The 20348-nt window shown below is 35.5% G+C and overlaps 1 protein-coding gene across 1 annotated transcript in view; it reads left to right on the top strand.

Moving 5' to 3' along the window:
• LOC120069579 (phosphatidylinositol/phosphatidylcholine transfer protein SFH9) overlaps window positions 1-4511 on the top strand; it is a 6982-nt gene extending 2471 nt beyond the window's left edge. The window contains exons 4-15 of the mRNA XM_039021370.1: window positions 316-582; window positions 673-750; window positions 833-934; window positions 1031-1080; window positions 1193-1292; window positions 1444-1533; window positions 1623-1721; window positions 2211-2292; window positions 3353-3738; window positions 3818-3892; window positions 4018-4116; window positions 4199-4511. Of these exons, the coding sequence (XP_038877298.1) occupies window positions 316-582; window positions 673-750; window positions 833-934; window positions 1031-1080; window positions 1193-1292; window positions 1444-1533; window positions 1623-1721; window positions 2211-2292; window positions 3353-3738; window positions 3818-3892; window positions 4018-4071 (1383 nt within the window). The 3' untranslated portion in view covers window positions 4072-4116; window positions 4199-4511. The remainder of the gene's footprint in view (window positions 1-315; window positions 583-672; window positions 751-832; window positions 935-1030; window positions 1081-1192; window positions 1293-1443; window positions 1534-1622; window positions 1722-2210; window positions 2293-3352; window positions 3739-3817; window positions 3893-4017; window positions 4117-4198) is intronic.
• Window positions 4512-20348: the final 15837 nt, after the last annotated feature.

Here is a 20348-nt window from a genome sequence, read left to right as displayed (position 1 = left end):
TATATATATATCGTTTTGAGTAAATGGGTGTTTCAAACATGAAACATCAATGATTACGCAAGAATGAGCTCATAGCTATACCGGATTTGAGTTAGCAGTGAAGTCTTAGTTTTCTAAGAAACAAATTTTCATGACAAAAAGAAAGTATGAAGGGGACACCTGTCCCATCTTTAAAACCAAGGGTGGTTATAGAAGACCTTCCAGCCCGTATTAGTCAGCAGCAACTCTTAATGCAATTTTCTCTTCCTCCTATGTATGAGAAGTTTCTGCTTGTTTACTTTTCATTACTTAACAGATGCTGTAACTAAACTGTAGGATTTCATATATGATGAGTATGAAGAAGTTCAACGATATTATCCTCATGGTTACCATGGTGTGGATAAAGAAGGAAGACCTGTTTATATTGAAAGACTTGGAAAAATTGAACCTGGCAAGCTAATGAATGTCACCACGATAGATCGGTTTTTAAAATATCATGTTCAGGGGTTTGAGAAGCTTTTTGCTGAGAAATTCACAGCATGTTCTATCGCTGCAAAAAGACACATATATTGTACAACAACGATATTAGATGTTCAGGGACTGGTAATTTCTGAGCATATCTGAGTGTTATCATGTTATTGTAGTTTTGCATTGTATCTGCTGACGAGGGTTTTGTTTCTTATAATTATGTAGAACTTAGTGAGCTTTGGAAAGCTTGCGCATGACCTTGTTCTGCGCATGCAAAAAATTGATGGGGAAAATTATCCTGAGGTTGCCTAAACTATACTTTATACTATGTAGTTTTCTTACTTTAGGAGCATCTATAATTTTTATCATACTCGCTACACTGCAGACGTTGAATCAAATGTACATAGTAAATGCCGGCAGTGGGTTCAAATTTCTTTGGAACACTGCAAAAACCTTTCTTGATCCGAGGACTACAGCAAAGATACACGTACAAAAGCCCCCTTTCAATGAATTTTCATTTTTCTGAGCTTGCAACCATTCATAAATTTGGAGCAATGAAGTTGTTTCTTTACTGGTTCTGTAGGTTTTAGGCTGCAAATTTCAAAATAAGTTGTTGGAGGTCATAGACTCAAGGTCTGAAATCCTTTCAAAATACTTTTGTTTCTCGTATATTCTTTTGACGTTGTGTTGATTGTTCTTTTTTCCTTTTACCAAATTGAAACAAATGCTTTTTTTCCTTAAACAGACAGCTTCCTGACTTCCTTGGAGGAGATTGTTCGTGTTCAAATGAAGGTGGATGTCTTAGATCTGACAAGGGGCCCTGGAATGATCCTGAAATCATGAAAGTCTGATCCTGTTCAATTTAGGATGCTTATTATACTTTGTAATTATCAATTTCTAAAAATCTTAACATCCATCGACATCTTCATAATTATTATGTTGTTAGCTTCATTACCTAAAGCATGAAGTTACATCATTGCTCGTTTTACGTAGCAGCTTGTTTTTGCCGAAGAAGCTACTTACTTGATGAAGGCTAACAATTTCTACAGCAGGAGCAGTTTTGAAATCAACTTTTTTAACTCAAAGGTGACCTCGTTGTTTCATAGCATATCTGGCTTCATTATATTTTTTTGCTGACCTGCTAATTGTGATGCTATTTCTTTTCCTACTCGCAGATTGAGGGTAATGGAATATCTTCACCTGAATCAGGGCCTGAGGCAACTGCCACTGCGAGTGCTTCTAGCATCAGAAATTTTGTTTCAGTGACTGGCAGGGTAAGCATGATGGAAATTAGATTCTTTTAAGTAAATTTATAAACAAGAGGTTTTTTGCTTCACTCTATTCTGAGGGTTTAATTGTTTATTACAAAGCTGGAGTTGATTCCTTCAGCTGTTGCGACACTAGGATGCTGTTTGTGATATAATTATAATTGTTCATGCTCTGGAAAGCCGTTTGCTTGTCTTGCAAATATATCAATTACAAGTCGGTCACGATAGGTTTTAGGAATTTTCTTTTGGGGTCTCCTTGCAAAAGAAGTACTTCTATTTTAGGTCTATCATAAATCATGTCAAAAATATCATTGCATTTCAGGAAGTATAAAGGGAAAAGGTGCTGAAAATTGTCCAGTTAGTTGGTAAGGTGTATGCTCTTTTAGCATCTTCGATCTCATTAGCAGATCATATTATTCAGGAATAGTTTCTACATTTACATGTAAATATCAATTCTTCTTTTTTTAATCTTTGTGTATTATATATTTGTGCCAGGAAAAGTGTTCCACGCCTAGGCCCATTAGCAGCATTGTTGAATCTACGGATGCTGCTGGATTAACTGAAGAATATAGTTCAGGTAGGTTAACATTCAACTATTCCTTCACTTTCTTAGCTTAGAAATGAGCCTGATGAAATCTATGCGAGATGAAAGATGTTATCTTCACTGTAGAATATAAAAAATTGAACTGTCTCTACATTGCATGCACCTAACTTTCATACTCGCTATAAATGACCTTTGGTATCCTTTTTTATTTGTACATAAAATTGCAACAAAATCACCCCTGGATGGGGTGGGGTGTAATGTCCAGACTAATTTTTAGTAGAGGACCAAATCCAATTAGTTCATTGATGCTATGACGGAAAACAGACAGTCCCAATCAGCTTGTTGAACATTATTTCACTCAGTTTCTTGCACCCGTGTATGAAAAATTTTCCTGGTCGTATAAAGTGCTCCTGGAGATACGTAGCCAGCAAAAATGATTGTATTATTGAACAGATGATTCTTTCAAGAACAATTTTAGAAAGTATTTTAGTTGACCTATATATGCTCCATTAGGATAGCTAGTACTCATGAACTTTTCCCACTGCTTGTTGAATTCCTTATCATATATTTTCCATCCTCTTCTAATAGCATGATCTGCGTGCTTAAACTTGAACTGAATATGAATCTTTGGATTTCTTCTCATTCTCACTGTTCCTATTGATATAAAAGAAAATGATCAGTACTGTCTCGTGAGATTAGTCGAGGTGTACGTAATCTGGCTTAGATACTAAAAAAAAATTATCCATGTGTGTTCCCATACGCTGCAGGATTTGATATTTTTCTTCCCTCTTCTTTCAAGGAGGCTTATGAATGTCTTGCGGTTAAACATGAAAATAGCGTCATGTGGGTTAATATTTTTTAACATTTCTTCAAGTAGCTTATGAATTTCCTACTAGTTAAACATTAAATAAGTGACATTGTATTGCCTCTTCCAATATGCTCCTGTCATAGAGTTGCCTAAGGTTATTTTTATTCATTAAAACTGATAAATTAGTTCAAATTAAACAGACTAAATGTTACATGTGACAAGCATCAATAGTGCTTCATTTTGGTAACTGACCTGTCTTTGACTGGGTTTTTGTAAACATGACAGATAATCGAAATGCTGATGTTCAACCAGCAAGGCAACTGAAGAAATTCATTCCTCAAGTTACGAGTACATTTGTTCATTTTGTATTCAATATTTTTGCTTGTATATATCTACTAGTTCCTGGATTCCGGAGAATTTTCATGATTAGACACGCTGAGAATCAACAACGTGAAGCCCCTTCCGACAATCGTTTGGATAATTCAGGGTCTCGAGAACCATCTAAGAAATCAGCAGTGGACCCACTCTGGAAAAGGCTGCAAAATTTGGAAGTTATGGTGACAGAACTTACCAATAAACCTTCAAAAATCCCTCTAGAGAAAGAGGACATGCTTCATGAATCTCTGAATCGTATAAAATCTATAGAACATGACTTGCAGAAGACAAAGAGAGTAAGAAAATCTTCTTCCATAATATAACAGTAACGCTGAAATGTATTGTGCTTTAACTGATGAATTTATTTTCTTTTAGGAATTGCTTGCTACTGCATCAAAACAAGTGGAGCTTGCTGAGTCAATGGAAAGTATAAAGGAAAACAACTTAGTTGTATGTCTCCAACATACTCATTTCTCCAAAAAAGTGTGCATAATCTTGTTTTTCTATTATGGAGAAGTCTGTTTACAATTGCCAAACAGGACTTTGCTAATTAAGTTGCACATCACAAATTGCAGGGAGCAAATTCATGTTGGCCTAGAAATCGAAAACCATTTTCGTATGGAAGTTGAGTGTCGTTGCTATCAGTTTGAAGTTTTGTCGAATTATCAATTCAGGTATTCTCTCGTTCTCTCTCTCCAAGCCGGCTTGTTGGAAAGCATCTTCTTATTTCGTTTCCCAATCCATTGTTCTTTTCAGATCTTTCTATGGATCGGAAGATGTTTTTCATCATAGAGAAGAAAAATAGTATACACCACAAAAACAGGAACAGAGTTCGTTTGTATAGAGCATAACACAGAATATCACACCCACACACATAGTAACTGTTCTTTTTACATTTGTATTGTACATGATTTACAGTTTTTTCTCTTTTTCTCTTTTTCTCTTTTTCTTAGCGAGTCCTGAAACTTATTATATAGATATAACAAATATACATGACCTCACTCAGTTGTGTATTATATCAACTAACATTTGACTAACTACAGAAAACATTTCTTGCTTTCCCCTTCTATTTTGATCCAAGTGTGTTTTAACTCGGTTTCATATCGTATCAACAACTGCTCAATAATATTTAGAACATGTTTGACAATGATTCTAAAATGGTTACAATCACTTTATTATCATGTTTAAAAACATGGAAACATATTTTTAATCATTCAAAATCAATTTGGATGGTATTAGAATTACTATTGAAAGCGTGAAGTCAAACATTAAATTGATTTTGAATGATTAAAGACATGTATCGGAGCAATTTTGTGGTTTTGGAGCATTTCTTCTCTCTCCCATGTATGTTCTTTAACCACAGGCAAACCTTTTTTTATATGCTTCTCCAGTAGTTCATCGTGAGTGCTTTGGGGTGAAAACAAACCGCATGAAAATTTTAAATATATTTTAATTTACTACTAAAAGCATTTCTGTAAGGGGGATTTTTAAAATATATATATATATATATATATATATACACACAAAATTTAATCATTTTAAATTTCTATCAATTTCTATCCTTTATTGATTTCTATAAGCTTCTATTATACTTCTATAAAATTTCTCTTTCTTTTCTTTTAATCTTACTGACCTTTTGAAAGTTTTTAATAAAATAGACAAAATGGTTACCTTTTTGAGGACTTTTTGATGAAGCCAGTGAAGCAATGCTGGAATAATCTATAATATTTGGTTGGCTGTAAATAAAAATGGTCAAAAGTTGCAATCTGATGGAATATTTAATTTGGTGATAAGTAACAAACAAATCAATTTTTGTTGGTTGTTTGACACTATTAATGAAATGTAGATGGAACATATACTTAATTGTCTGTCTAATTGTTTATCACACATTCACATCAAACCAATTCAATCCAATTTATTAATAGTGTGCCGAGTTAAGATTGATTAAACGGATGTAGTTAACCCTAATTAAATATTAGAGGCTAGATTGAAGAGAATCTAGTTAAGATTTACACCTAATTAAAAATTTAAAGTTCTTGAACTAAATAGACAGCAATGTTGAAAATATAAGACTAAATTTCAAATAATTTTATTCTTGAAAAAATGGCTATTTATTCTTTACTTTGGTCAATATTAATCCATTTTTACACTAAGTTTTCATTTTTATCGAATTGAACACTGGACTTAAATTAGTGTTGTTCAAGTTCAACTCCATTTACCTACTAATTTTATTGGAACCAATATAAAAATCTCTATAAAAAAAGCCACAAGTTTCATATAAAAAAAATAATAATAATAATGAGCGTGCACAAATTTGTGTGGGGTAAATACATAAGATCAACCACTGAATATATCTATAAAAATCCAAAACCTTTAGGTGTTTTTCTTGAAAATGTACTAATTTGGAAATTTGGAAATTTGGAATAGAGGGCCAAAATGAAAAAAATTTCCAGTACTATAGTATAACTAAAAGATTTTACCTACTTCCGTGGTACTAAAATTTTTCTCATAAAAAAATTAATGAAATATGGTCCATCCAAATTGGCTTTGTGTTTTGTTCTTCCCTATTTTCCTTCAAACTATCACATTTTTCATGGGAGTGCATATCCCAGAGAAAATTGCACCGTTGATCCATTAGGGAGGTCTAAAATGATAAATGCCCCATTTTTTAAAAACTATTGTTAATTAACCTTTTGCAGACATCATGTATATGTGAAATTATCAATTTGCCCTTCTTTCAAATTCTTTTCTTTTCTTCTTCTCTCTTCTTCTTTGACAAGTGATTTTCTTCTTCTTTTCTTCTTCCTCTTCTTCTCCAACGAGTGACTTTTTTTTTTTCCCTCTCTCTCTCTTATTCTTTTCTTTTTCTCAAGTGAGCAACTTTTGTGAAACTGTTTTTCTTCTTTTTTTTCTTCCTCTTTCATCTTCTTCATCTCTTGCGCGATCAACTTCAATGAAAGACTATACACTAACTCTAATTATGAAAGAGGAGAGTGATTTGTGAATGAAGAAAAGAAGTGAGAGAGCAAGAGCAAGAGAGAGAGGTGAATTGTGAGTGGGGAAAGGAAGAGAGAGTGAGACAGAGAAAGAGGAGATGAGAGTGATTTGTGAGCAAGGAAACGAAGAGAGAGTGAGTGAGAGAGAGGAGATGAGAGTGATTTGTGAGCGAGGAAACAAAGAGAGAGCGAGATGACTTTTCCGCGTGCACAGATTTATTTTGCTAATTTCATCCGAATGTAACGTCAGCAGAAGGTCATTTGTTAACTTTTTCAAAAAAAGGGATCATTTGTCATTTTGAGCCCAAATTTTGGGTTATCCGTACAAATTTTCCTTATCCTAAATCCCAAAACTTTGTTTAATATTAGATTTTCGTCCCCTATATTTTGATTTGATTTTACCGTTATCTTTTCAAATTTGGTCTATAGTTTTATCTCATATAAAAAGACCAGCACTTGAACAAACAGTATCGTCTTGTGAAGCCTCATAAGATGCTTGCAGGTCAGTAGCTAATGTAGAAAAATAGCAACTATGTGGTTTTGATGAAGAACTAAATTTTAGTGAGTTGTTCTTTACATTAATCAACTCATCAACCCATTAGTTTAAGAAACTCTCTACATGTCAATAATACTATTCCTAATAAATATTAAGACAAAATACACTTTTGATCTCCAAAGTTTGAACTTCATGTCTATTTGGTTTCTAAAGTTTTAAAACGAACATTTTAATCCCATGTTGGCTAAATGATTCTAAAAATGGTTCCTAACTTGACAAGTTAACAAAATGTTGACTAGACCGCTATGCGCTGATGTAGATGTTAATTGTATTTGATCACATGTTAATTATTTTTAATTACCTGAAAAGTCAATTAAAAAAATAACAGAAGCATCAATTCCTTTGTCTCTAAAACATTCGTGATTTCGTCTCCAATTGTTGTACCATCAACAAATAGTTTTCAATCCACCAAAGGCTGACTGAACTATATACCTAATCGTTTCTTCTTTCATTATCCTAAACCACAGTTCAGATTTAATTTTGATTTACAAACTTTCATCAAGCCCTCTCCCTGCTGATTTGACGGAGGATCCAAATTTGGAGTTCATTGGGCGTCACTATTCTGATTCTAATCTAATTGTTTTAGACAATACAACTGAAAATTTTTGCAAACGTTTTTGCTATTTTTCATTACTTACATGTTTTTTTCCTCATCAATCTCCACCATAATTTCTACCAAATTTGAGAGACATTAGCTTGAGCTTCCCAATTTTATCACTTCACTCCACTATGTCACCTCTTCATGTTTGTGCCACTGTTTAACTGAAGTCAATGAGATTAGAAACAAAAAATGTCTCATGGATATTTCATAAAGGAATTTCAGCTCCCCAAGTCTCTGAAAGTGGGTTAAACCATGTGTAAAATTAAACATGATTAAATTTAAACCAAAACTAGGATGGTGATAATTAAGAGTCCAATATGGGCAATGTATTTCATTTAGGCCCAAAGTAAAGAAAACGAACTTAGGTAGCTCGACTCATTTAAGCTAAGAGAGGAAGTTGAGCCGAGAGCCTTTTTGGTGACTTTTAGCGAAAAATGATGGTGTATGTCTTTTTAGCCATGCAAATGAATTAATTTAGAATGTATATATATAAAAAAAATAAAGGAAAAAAATAAGTGATAATAGAGAGGGGTCGGCCCCAAGAAGTGGAATATCCGACCCTGTAAGAGGGGTCGACGTGAGAGCCTAGTGTCATAGATCTAAGATCATGACATGTGTGGCGAGACACAAGTGGGCTGGCTAGTCTCAAGATATGTTCACTGGGCATGCGGGTTAGCAAACAAGTAGAGTATGTGCCATAGGCATGTGCCTATTCCGGAGTGACTATGATGGATAGGCATATTGCCTTAGCATCACACTAATCAAAAGCTATTCCTGCTCCCCTGATGAGCCCATAAGAGGGAGAAATCAGTCCATCTCAAGGATAATATGGAAGGCTTACCTCGGCCTGGGGCAATCGAAGTGCCGCATGGGAGATACTGCATGTGCAAGAACTCTAACCCCATGACAGAGTGGTATCAGAGCCGACAAGTGGTTGCACACGTAGTGTTCTCCAAGCATTCCATCTTGTAAGCGGGTCTATGAATGGTTATGCGAATGAAGAAGTGTGCTTGGACAACATATGTTGCCGGCACCCTGGGAGATGGGTGTCTACTAAGTATGGGTCTTACCTGGAGATAAAGACCTCGGTTGGTATTGGGGTTGATACTCTAAATCTCGTGGGTCCTGTAGTTTGTAATTATAATGTACAAACGGTTTATTTATTTAATAAAATCTGAGGTATTTTATTCGAAATTTAGTAGCATTAACCCACAAAACCAATAAACTAACATCCGAGGTTATTTTTTATAGCTTAAACATGTATGTAGAGACATACATGTGGATCATGTTTAAGTAATAACCTAAATGGTCTGTAGTAGATGGTTAAAACTGAGTACCTCATCCTGGTGACACTACGAATATGACCCGCTTTATAGTTGTTACAATTGTTGTAAACTGCTACAAATGATTTGATCCTGATCATTCATGTAAAGACATGTGAGCGAGGGTGTTCTATAAAGGGGTTTGCATAAGATCGGACCACGAACTGATTAGTCTCATTATATAATGTCGTTAATAGTAGAGACTAATATTTTACTAAGATGACCATAGGTGACATGACCTAAATCCTGAGTGAGTTATGAACTCCTACCTATGGAGTTTGGTCCTTTGATTTGTATGGGTGAAAGTGGCCAGATCGTTGACTCAATAAGCCTACCATTTTGGGGATTCGTCTAATTGGGGAGTTGAGAACACAGCTACATAAAACGAAATTCACTCATTCCCTAATGTCGAGTAAGTAGATAAATTGCTCCCTTAAGGGTTAATTTTGGGGCTTGAACAATGTGGTGTCATACCCTCTCTTGGCCCGATAGGGATTTGGTCATAGTTGAACTATGACTTTTTGTTCATTAGAGGGATCAGTGGTATTTAAGGAGTTAGATGTAACTACAGGGACAAAGCGGTAATTTTTTGCCTAGCTGTACTTACGAGCAATTTGTGAAGGATCGTCGTGCTATTGACTGGTTATATCCAATGGATACATAAATATATCTGTAGTGCGAAGAGTGCAACTGTCGGTCTTTAATGGAGTGACCGGAAGTTAATAGATGTTGAGTAATTTAATTAAAGGAGTTTAATTAATTATTTAAGTACCATTAGAGCTTCAATCTATAGGTCCATAAAGTCCCCTCTATAGCTCAACTATGATTATTAAGAATTAATTTTGGATTAATTTGAATTGTTCAAATTAATTGAGAAAATTAATTATATATGATAAATTAATTTAAATTGATTATATCTGATATAATTAATATAATGTATTTGATACATTATAATATAAAGTTTATTTAAGAGGAAATAAATATTTAAATATGATTCAAATATTAATTATGTGAATTGGATTCATATAACTAAATTCAATATAAATTTAATTTATATTAAATATCATGAATTATTGAGAAAATTTAAACTATAAGTTATATTATATTTGATATAGCGTAAATTATAGATAATATGTTAGATTAGATATAACATATAGTATAATATATATGTTATACATTAAGGTATTTAATGTATAAAATTGGTTTTTAATTTATTTTTAAAATTTTTGAAATTTAAATGGAGGAGTTTCTAACTCCCTCCCCTTATTTTCTCTCTAAGAACGTGGAAGTTGAAGATAGAGATATCATCTTCTTCGTTTTGTGGATTCTGGTAATAGATGACAGAATAGTATTCTAGAAAAACTTTCTCTCTCAGATTTCCGCTCAAGAAAACTATCCCTCTCTCAAAAACCAACAAAGCTCATACCTCCTGTTTGATTCTTTACCCAAAAGAGAATACAGAAGGTTCAACTTGTGGTGTTGTTCTTTTTGCTTGTTCTTCGGTTCTTGGTTTGAGAGTTTGAACCAGAAGATTGTTAGTGGAGAATAGGCTTTTTGTGAAGATTGTGTCTTCAAGAGCTAAGTCTCCAAATCTCTATTTCTCTTCTCTATAATGTTTTAAAGCATGCTATAAAATTTCTCTTAAAATGCATGATTTAGGTTTTCTGTATTTTTTAGTTTTCTATAAAATCAGGAATTGGGACGATCCTGCTTTCGCTATAGACCTCACGGTTCTTTCAGTTGGAGTATGTAGGGAGCACTACACCACATGACAATCCTAGGGGCAAGTTTGCACTCCTACATGCAACGAGGACGTGCGAAATATAGTAGGAGAAAATGTCACAAATCAAAGATTGTGACGTGTAGTGAGACATGAGTGGACTGGTTAATCCCAAGATACGCTCATTGGGGCATGCAGGATAGTGAACAAGTGAAGTACGTGTTGTAGGCATATGCCTATTATGGAGTGACTATGATGGATGGGCATATTACGTTAGCACCACACTATCAGAAGCTATTCCCGCTCCCTTGATGAGCCCATGAGAGGGTGAAACCAGTCAATCTCGAGAATAATATGGAGGCTTACCTCGGCCTGGAGCAACCGAGGTGCTGCATGAGAGATGCAGCGTGTGGAAGAACTCTAATCCCATGACACCTAGCCAGAAGAGTTGACAAGTTGCTGACCCATGTGTAGAATGCTTACCTCATGTGAGGTTAGCATATATAAAATCAATGACAATTTAAAAAAATAATAAAAATAGGGGTCCGTAATTTACCGACCCTAGAAGGGAGAAGGCCATGCATGAAGGAGGTTTGCATGAGTCTTTTCCATGCGAGATATATATATATATATATATATATATATAGAGAGAGAGAGAGAGAGAGAGAATTTTACATGGCTTTGGTCATGTGAAGGCCATATTTGAGTGTGTTGTGAGAGGGTGTTGGTATGGTTTAGATCTGCATGAACTATGCATGAGCCATGTATTTGTGCTAATAAAACCCATTTAAAGATAGTTAATTTTAAGAATGATGGGGAATCAATTTGCGTTTTAATAACCGGGCTATCAATTCAACAATGATATAATAACGTGCTATAATTAAATAATAAGTTTAATGGCTCATTAGTCAATTGATAGTCGGACATCAAAAGCTCATCCAAAGGTCGAGCACATTAATGGTCGAGACGTGTAAGGACTCAAACAATGATGGCTCAGATGGATAATGGCTGAAAAAAGTTCGAAAGTGGCTTGGAAAACGAAAGGTCGTGCCAACTTCAGTTACTAAGAGATTGACCTATATAATCTTCAAGTTGTGATCGAAGAAAAGTACGCTAAAAACTCAAACTATTTTCTATTGATTGAGTTAATTCTTAAATCTGATCTTAACTTGAGCGTCTGAGTGAATTTAGCTCAGCACCACATCGGTGTTCAAATTTGCTCATTTTGCAAGATTTTGGACTACTTTTCCTCGAGAATACAAATTCGTCGTTGGTACAATTTTTGGTATCAACAGTTGGTGCCACCTATGGAGAAGAGAAATAACAATTTTTTATGCCCTACCACTACGTACTGCATTTGAACCATGGGCAACAACATGAAGAGAGATGTTCTTCCAATTGATGAGTAAGATTCAGATCGTGAACGTCACCCGAGATGACAGTCCACACGGGTTCTAGAGACTCAAGTGGGCGAGACCCACTAGCTCGTGAATGAGCCGATTGATGAGTATGCAGCTCGCTGCAAAAGTTGACAGCTTATATCAAAGCATGTACCAGATCATGGATCTTCAAAGGCATCTATACCCAATTATTGAAGCTATAAGGCAAAATGTGAAAGATCCACCTAAAAAAAAGTGTGGTGGAAAATAGGAGCATAATCTGCTGGAGTAGAATATGACCTAATTGTCCGAGACCCAGCAAAGGGAAAAGGTCCAACAATTGAAGGAGTGGGAGAATTCGAGGTTCCTAAACCAAAAGTATATAAAAAAGCTAATATTGGTAGAGAATGAAAAACGAACAAACAATCCAGACCTGAGGAAGCATCTACTTATCGATCACCATTCTCAAACTCTAACTGTCCAAAACTATGCTGCTCCCAAGAGTTAGACCAGAAAATCTTAGATACATCAGGGGCGATTGGCAATTTAGATGGGTGAATGAACAGAGGCTCAAAGGATAGAGCAGACAGAGGCTCGAAGGATGAAACGAACTTAAAAATCTAACTTGGGTACAGATCTACGGGATCTCATCAATCAAAGGCGAAAGAAGCAAGCCATGGATGACAAGGAAGTGGAGAGTAGACTATGGGCAATTGAGTTACAATGAATCCAGAACTAGTTAGGGGATATCAAGAAGACATGGGATCATGAGAAGTTGGACCTTGATAATTTTGTTAGATCAAGTAGACCCACCCTTCACGGATGGATTCATGCAAGAACCAGTACCTCTAAATTCAAGTTACCAACTATGAAACCCTATGATGGATCGAAAGACCCAATAGAATATTTAGATACGTTTCTATCATGGATGGAACTCCATGGAGTCCAAGACGCTATCAAATGTTGAGCCTTTTGTTTACTCTTGCAGATCCAACCCAAAAGTGGTTTAGAAAATTGAAAAGAAGGTAGATAGCCTCATTCTAGGAGCTAGAAAGGGCATTCATTACCCAGTTCCTAGGAGGTCGAGATCAAAGAAATATTGGGGTTGATGCCCTAAAGTCTCGTATCTTGTAGTTTGTAAATAGTTTGTACGAACGCTTATGATGTATAATATATGATATTTACTTCACTTCTTGATTTTGCTCATCTAGATATTTTATTTGCTTCACCACAAACCAATAAACTAAAATCCCTGGTTGTCTTTATGTAACTTAAGCATGTCTGTGGTGACATACAAGTGGATCATGTCTTAAGTGATAACCAAAATGGTCTGTAGTATATGGATATATGAGGGAAACCTTATCTAGGTAACGCTACGGATGCGGCCTGCTTTGTGGAATAGTTACAAGTGTTGTGATTTGTCATAAATGGTCTGATCTTGATCATTCGTGTAGGGGACATGTGAGCAGGAATGTCCTATACAAAGAGTTTGTATAAGACCTGACCACGAAGTGTTAACGTCTCGTTATATAACACCGTTCATGATAGAGACTTCACTTCACTAGGATTACCATAGGTAATATGACCTCAATCCTGAGTGAGTTGGGAGCTCCTACCATTGAGGGGCAGCCCTTTGATTTGCACGGGTGCGAGTGGTCAGGCCGCCAACTCAAACCTACCACTTTGGGGATTCATCTGATTTAGGAGCTGGGAACTCAGCTACACAAGATGGAATTTACTCATTCCTCGAAGTAGAGGTAAGTAGATAAATAGCTCTCTTAAGGGCTAATTCCAGGACTTGAACGATGTGGCGCCACACACCTTCTCTTGGCCCGAGAGGTGTTCACACATAGTTGGACTATGTTGTATTGTTCATTAGAGGGATCAGTGGTACTTAAGGAGTGAGATGTAACTATAGGGGCAAAATGGTAAATTGGTCCAGCTGTACTTATGAGCATCTGTGAAGAGTTATCGTACTCATGATTGGTTATATCCGATGGATACAGAAATATATTTGTGGTAAGAAGAGTTTAGTTGTTAGTCTTTAGTGGAATGTTTGATAGTTAACAGATGGTGGATCTCGTGGCTAAAGAGTTTAGCCAGCTATTTACGTACTGTTGGAGCTTCGAGCCATAGGTCCATAAGGTCCCCTTGGTAGCTTGGATAAAAGTTGAGAATCGATTTTTGGGTCAGTTTGAAATGTTCAAATTGACAAGAGAGAGTTTGATTATATATGATATAATTAGACTGGTTAATTATATATGATACAATTGACTAAATGCATGAGATACATTATTTTGGAGGAAATTGGATATAAATATGATTTATATCAAGTAGAGGAGAAAAGACAATAGTAGATATATGATATTAAAGTATAGGTTAAGAATAATATGATTATATTAATTAATTAATTAATTAGGCGGTTATGAGATAATTGGCCGAGTTTTCTCCCGATTCGTGCGAAAGTGGGAAGTTGAATTCAGTTCTTGTAACTGAAGAATAAAAATGAAATTTTTTTTTCATTTTGCAAGAGAGATGCATAATCGCTCACGGTGTGTTAGCCTTCTATCGCTTAGTGTTTGAGAGCCTATACGATAGCACCCGCTTACTAAACGATCACACATCTGCGATTTCCTAAATGATTGGCCGTGATTTCCTAAACGATTGCTTATCTTTTCATAGACAATTGCTTAGCGCATGAACGTAACTAAACGATCGTATAGACGATCGCTTAGCTTTTACTATACGATCGTGTACCCCGCACTAAATGATCAAGCACTCAACTATACGATAGTCTTTCTATTCTCCCACTTACTTGTCGTAGTACACGATAGCCTTTCCTTCTCCCCTCTACCAATTCCATCAAAGCCCACCCTTTGGATTCTCACTCCGAGAATACTAAGGGCTCCGAGTAGTGGTGTTGTCCCTGTTGCCTGTTGTTCATGTGCTACTGTTCGTGTAGATGACCATGGTGTTACTGGGCAATTTCTTGCTGGATGAGAAAGAGCGATAGGAGTTTGTTCACGGTGAGACCGAGATTTGTGAAGAAGTGTCTTCAACTGGTACGTTCTCTCGGTCTTTTGTTTTTTTTTTTTCTTTTAAGCATGCCAGTAATTTAGCGTTAGCAATGCATATCTATATGTTTGAATGTATATATTGAAATTCTGTCACAATAATTGGAAAGATCTGCTTCCGCTCATAGGTCCTCTTGTATAAGAGTTCCTTCGAGAAAATCTCTCACGCATCTACTCAACATAAAACAAGGAAGGAATGAAACACTAAGAGAGTATGTTGCAAGGTTCAATAGTGAAACCTTGCAGATTAAAGGTTATATTGATGGTGCTGCTTACGCGACCATCGTAGTTGGACTTAGGGATGAGAAGTTCCTTTGGTCCTTAGGTAAGAAGGTAGCTATATGAGTGTAAGGCACAAAAGTACATGAACACAAGTGAACTTCTTCGAATGAAAGGTGGTCAAGAAGAGAAAGCTACTCGTCCTGATCATCATAGGTTAAGAGGATGAGAAGATGAGGATCAATATGAGAATAAGAAAAGAAGGACAGAAGAACGGCTGAAGGCACCAAAGAAGGTGGCCCGAAAAGGTTTGCCACCTAGGAAGTTTGAATGCTATACTCTCACGGTGGTTCTCGTGGAGCAAATTTTAACAAAAATCCATAACCAAGAAATGTTAAAGTGGCCAACCAAGTTGAAGGCTAGCTCATAGCAAAGAAATAGGGGATAAATATTTAAAGGGTTTGGAATACCTCGAAGTAGAAACAAACGAATGTGTATGTCTCGATTTTGTTTTACAGAACAGGAAATTATAGAGTAACGAAAACATGAGAAATGTTTTACATTAATGTAAGCATTCTTTTCCTAGAAATTAGAAAGGAAAAAGGATCGAGAGGCTTACCCTCGAAGAACTTTTCTTTTTTTCTTTTCCTCTTCACAATAATAGACAACACCAATCTCCCTCGAACTCCTGTTCACAGCAACTTGAAGACAGCAACCGATGCTTCAACAAAGAACACCACCACGAGATCTTCTAAGTTATTATCTAGGATGAGAACCAAAGCGGAGTTTCGTGGGCTCGCTTAGAATAATTTTCGTGTAAGGGAAGATTTTGTTTTTTAGAGAAGTTTTTGGCAAAACGAGCTTTTTCACACAGATAAATGAAGATATAGAACTGCTTCCTATTTTTTTTTTGAAAATATGTATATGAGAGAATGAGTGGATTGAGGGAGTTAACTCCCTCCCCTTTTTAATTTTAAATAAATTCAAAATTCAAAATTTTTAATTTTTTAATAGTATATATATATATATAACAACTAACTTAACATCACGTATAACATGTAACCTATAGTTTATAGTATACCACATATAATATAACCTATAGTTTATTACTCTCTCATATAAACTATGGTATTAATATGAATCATATTCATATAATTAATATTTGAATCATATTCAAATATTTATTTCTCTCATTAAAACTTTATATTATAATGTATCATATACATTATATTAATTATATCTTATATAATTAATTTCCTTCAATTAATTTGAACAATTCAAATTAATCTAAAATCAATTTGATTTTCATTAATCTTTATTGGGTTAACAAAGGGATTTTATGGACCTATAGATTGAAGTTTCAATGGTACTTGATTAATTACTTATGAGCATCTGTGAAGGGTTATCATATTCATGATTGGTTATATCCGATGGACACAGAAATATATCTGTGGTAAGAAGAGTTCAGCCATTGGTCTTTAGTAGAATGCCTGGCAGTTAACGGATGGTGGATCTCATGGCTAAAGAGTTTAGTCAGCTATTCACGTACCGTGTGAGCTTCGAGCCATAGGTCCATAAGGTCCCCTTGGTAGCTTGGATAAAAGTTGAGAATCAGTTTTTGGGTCAGTTTGAAATGTTCAAATTGACAAGAGTGAGTTTGATTATATATAATATAATTGGACTGGTTAATTATATATGATACAATTGACTAAATATAAGAGATACATTATTTTGGAGGAAATTGGATATAAATATAATTTATATCAAGTAGAGGAGAAAAGACTATAGTAGATATATGATATCAAACTATAGGTTAAGAATATAATATGATTATATTAATTAATTAATTAATTAGGCGGTTATGAGATAATTGGCCAAGTTTTCTCTGGATTCTTGCAAAAGTGGGAAGTTGAATTCATTCTTGTAACTAAAGAATAAAAATGAAAATTGTTTTTCATTTTGTAAGACACGAAAGAGATCCAAAAAATCGCTCACGGTGTGAAAGTATACGATCGCTTAGTGTTGAGAGTCTATACGATAGCGCCCACTTACCTAAACGATCGCACATCCGCGTACTAAACGATCGTTCGTGATTTCTAACGATCGCTTAGCGCGCCGAGCAGAACTAAATGATCGCTTACCTTTTGATAGACAATCGCTTAGCTAAACCTACACGATCATGTACCCCGACCTAAACGACAAGCACCCGACTATACGATAGTCTTCTCCTTTCTCCCACTTGCTTGTTCATTTTACACGATTGTTTTTCCTTCTCCCCTCTACCAATTCCATCAAAGTCCACCCTTTGGATTCTCATTCCAAGAATATCGACAGCTTCGAGTGGTGGTGTCGTCCCCGATTGTTATTTGTTCGTGCGTTGCTGATCGTGTAGACGACCGTGGTGTTGCTAGGCGACTGCTTGCTAGACGATAAGAAGCATGAGGAGTTTGCTTCCGCTAGACCGAGTTCAATTGAATAAAATCTTCAACTAGTATGTTTTCTCGATCTTTTGTATTTATTTGTTAAATCATGCCAGTAATTAGTATTTATAATGCATATCTGTATGTTATAATGTATGTATGGTAATTCTGTCACAATGAAATCGGAAAGATCCGCTTCCGCTCATGGATACTCTTGTTTAAGAGTTCCTTCATAGCAAGATGTTAAGAGAGCGAGTCATAAAGAGACTTCCCATACATAGCGAGACATTAAGTAACATTATTATATAGAGTGAGACTTTAAGAGTGATATATAGTGAGAGCGAGACATTATAAGTGTCATTATTAACGAGAGCGAGACATTAAGAGAAAAAATGCATTATACAATTTAAACACATTAGACAGCGTGTATTTGTTTATACATATAGCATACATTAAGGATAAAAAGTGGCACATAGATCGTCAACCTCGACCAAAATTTGAATCAATTCTACTATGTTCAATAGTACAGTTTTGCCGGTTATGTCCATAGTTTTGTCAGTTATGTTCATAATTTTGTCGATTATGTCCGCAATTTTGTAGGTTATGTCCATAATTTTGTCAATAGTACAGTTTTGTTGGTTTTGTCAGTTATGTCCATAATTCCCACACCTACCACATTTTACTTGTCTGTGATGTTCTCCTCTAGATGGTATTCTTCATACTCTTCGTCGCCCGATCTGTGTCACTCTTCTTGGAGGAAGGATATTCTTTTCTACATATCCCGGTGGTCTCTTCCATTCATATGTGTGACCAAGAGAATTTACAGGCTCCGCATAAACAGCCATGAGGGAATCAACGCTATAAAATCAACAGTCATTTTTCTTAGAGGAAGGATATTTTTCATCCCCGAACGGCCACAATTGCATGCGAACAAGGGATACTAAGTGATTCAAATTCCTTACACATGCATTCCTTCGTATAAAGGTTCACAATACCATCCAATTGATTGTCCCGCACGTGAACTCTATAACAATCAATCGACTCAACTAGATATTGTCTGCCCTTATCATACTCACTTACTAGTCGATCACAATAGTCTGAGTGTAACGTTGTTCGAGATGTCCAATAATTCCTCTGTTCATAAAACCATGACTGGATCAGGCCTCTAACATGCTCCAGCAAGCACATTATGGGCAGCAGTCGATATTCTTTACTTAAGGAATTGAAACACTCTACACTATTCGATGTCATGTTGTCTTATCTTCATTCTGTTTCATAAACTCGTGCCCACCTTTTAAGACTGATATCCTCCAAATATTTCAATGCAACACCATCTCGAAAACTACGAAGTTGGTCCCAGTGTGCCTGGAATTTCGACATGCGGAATGCCCTAGTTACATCCTTAAACATCCTAACAATCGTACTGTCTTTAAAGTTTGAAATAACACTATTTTCTATGTGGTATGTGCACAATCCATGAAATGTCGTGGAAAAAACTACACGAATAACATTGTCGATAGATACCATTCGATCGGACACGAATACCAAGTTAGAGAATTCTTTAATAGCACATTTCAAATTTGACATAAACTATTTCCATGCTCCATCGATTTTGTTGTCCACTATGGCATATGCTAATGGGTATACTTGGTTGTTACTGTCCATGGAAATGTCGACCAACATAGTCCTTTTGTACTTTCCTTTCAAATGTAACCCATCAACAATTATTATGAGCCCGTAACTTGCAAAACCTCTAACGCAAGGCTCTAATGTTGTAAACATATACTTGAACTGCACATTATCTTCAAGTTCGATTTCAAACATTGTACCTGGATTCTCCATTTTTAACGCTTTCCTATAGAATCCAATCCTACTGATCTCTCATTAACAACCACGAAAGGATCACGCTCTTCAAAGGACCACAATCCATTGAATTCAATCATGTTCATCTCTCATTACCAAGCGTTGGTCAGTTACAATAAGTTTCTCTTTCCAAGTCCCATGGATTAGTGCAGTCATTGTCTATTGATAATGTTTATGGCAAACTGTTCATAGACAATGGAATATCATCCTCTTCTCGATTAAACTCATATGATTCCTCGTAATGTCTGTCTACATCGTATCATCATAACTCATATTCACATTTTTGTCATGGTTTGATTTTAGCGTTACAGATAGCTGAACTCTACAAAGATCTTCCCGAAAAAGAAGGAACCGAACATCACCATCGTTCTATAAGCTTATATTTAACTCTCATGATAACATCAAACTCTAAAGAACTTATATTTGTAACCCTGTAAATGTAAGCTTTAAATTCTTCATATTTTAATGTAATAGGCACAATGTTTCCTGTCAGCTCGCCTCTAATATATAAACTTTGGTTCTCATCCCAATCGCCTCCATTTCGAATGAGTAGACACTTTTCTATTATTCTACAAAGCAAGAGAATATTTGTCATTAAGTTGTACAAGCAACAGTCTAATACATAATTCAATTCTGCTCTCGTTCTCTCTCATTTTCGCTTTCTCTTGCTCTCTCTCTCTATCGCTCTCACTTTCACTCTCTCTTGCCCTCACGAACATAATAATTTCTAGTTGACCATGTTCCCTGCTATCTCTC

The sequence above is a fragment of the Benincasa hispida genome, unplaced genomic scaffold, assembly GCF_009727055.1.
Source record: "Benincasa hispida cultivar B227 unplaced genomic scaffold, ASM972705v1 Contig509, whole genome shotgun sequence".
Lineage (NCBI taxonomy): Eukaryota > Viridiplantae > Streptophyta > Magnoliopsida > Cucurbitales > Cucurbitaceae > Benincasa > Benincasa hispida.
The sequence above is the reverse complement of the archived record's forward strand: the minus strand, read 5'-3'. Positions and strand labels throughout refer to the sequence as shown.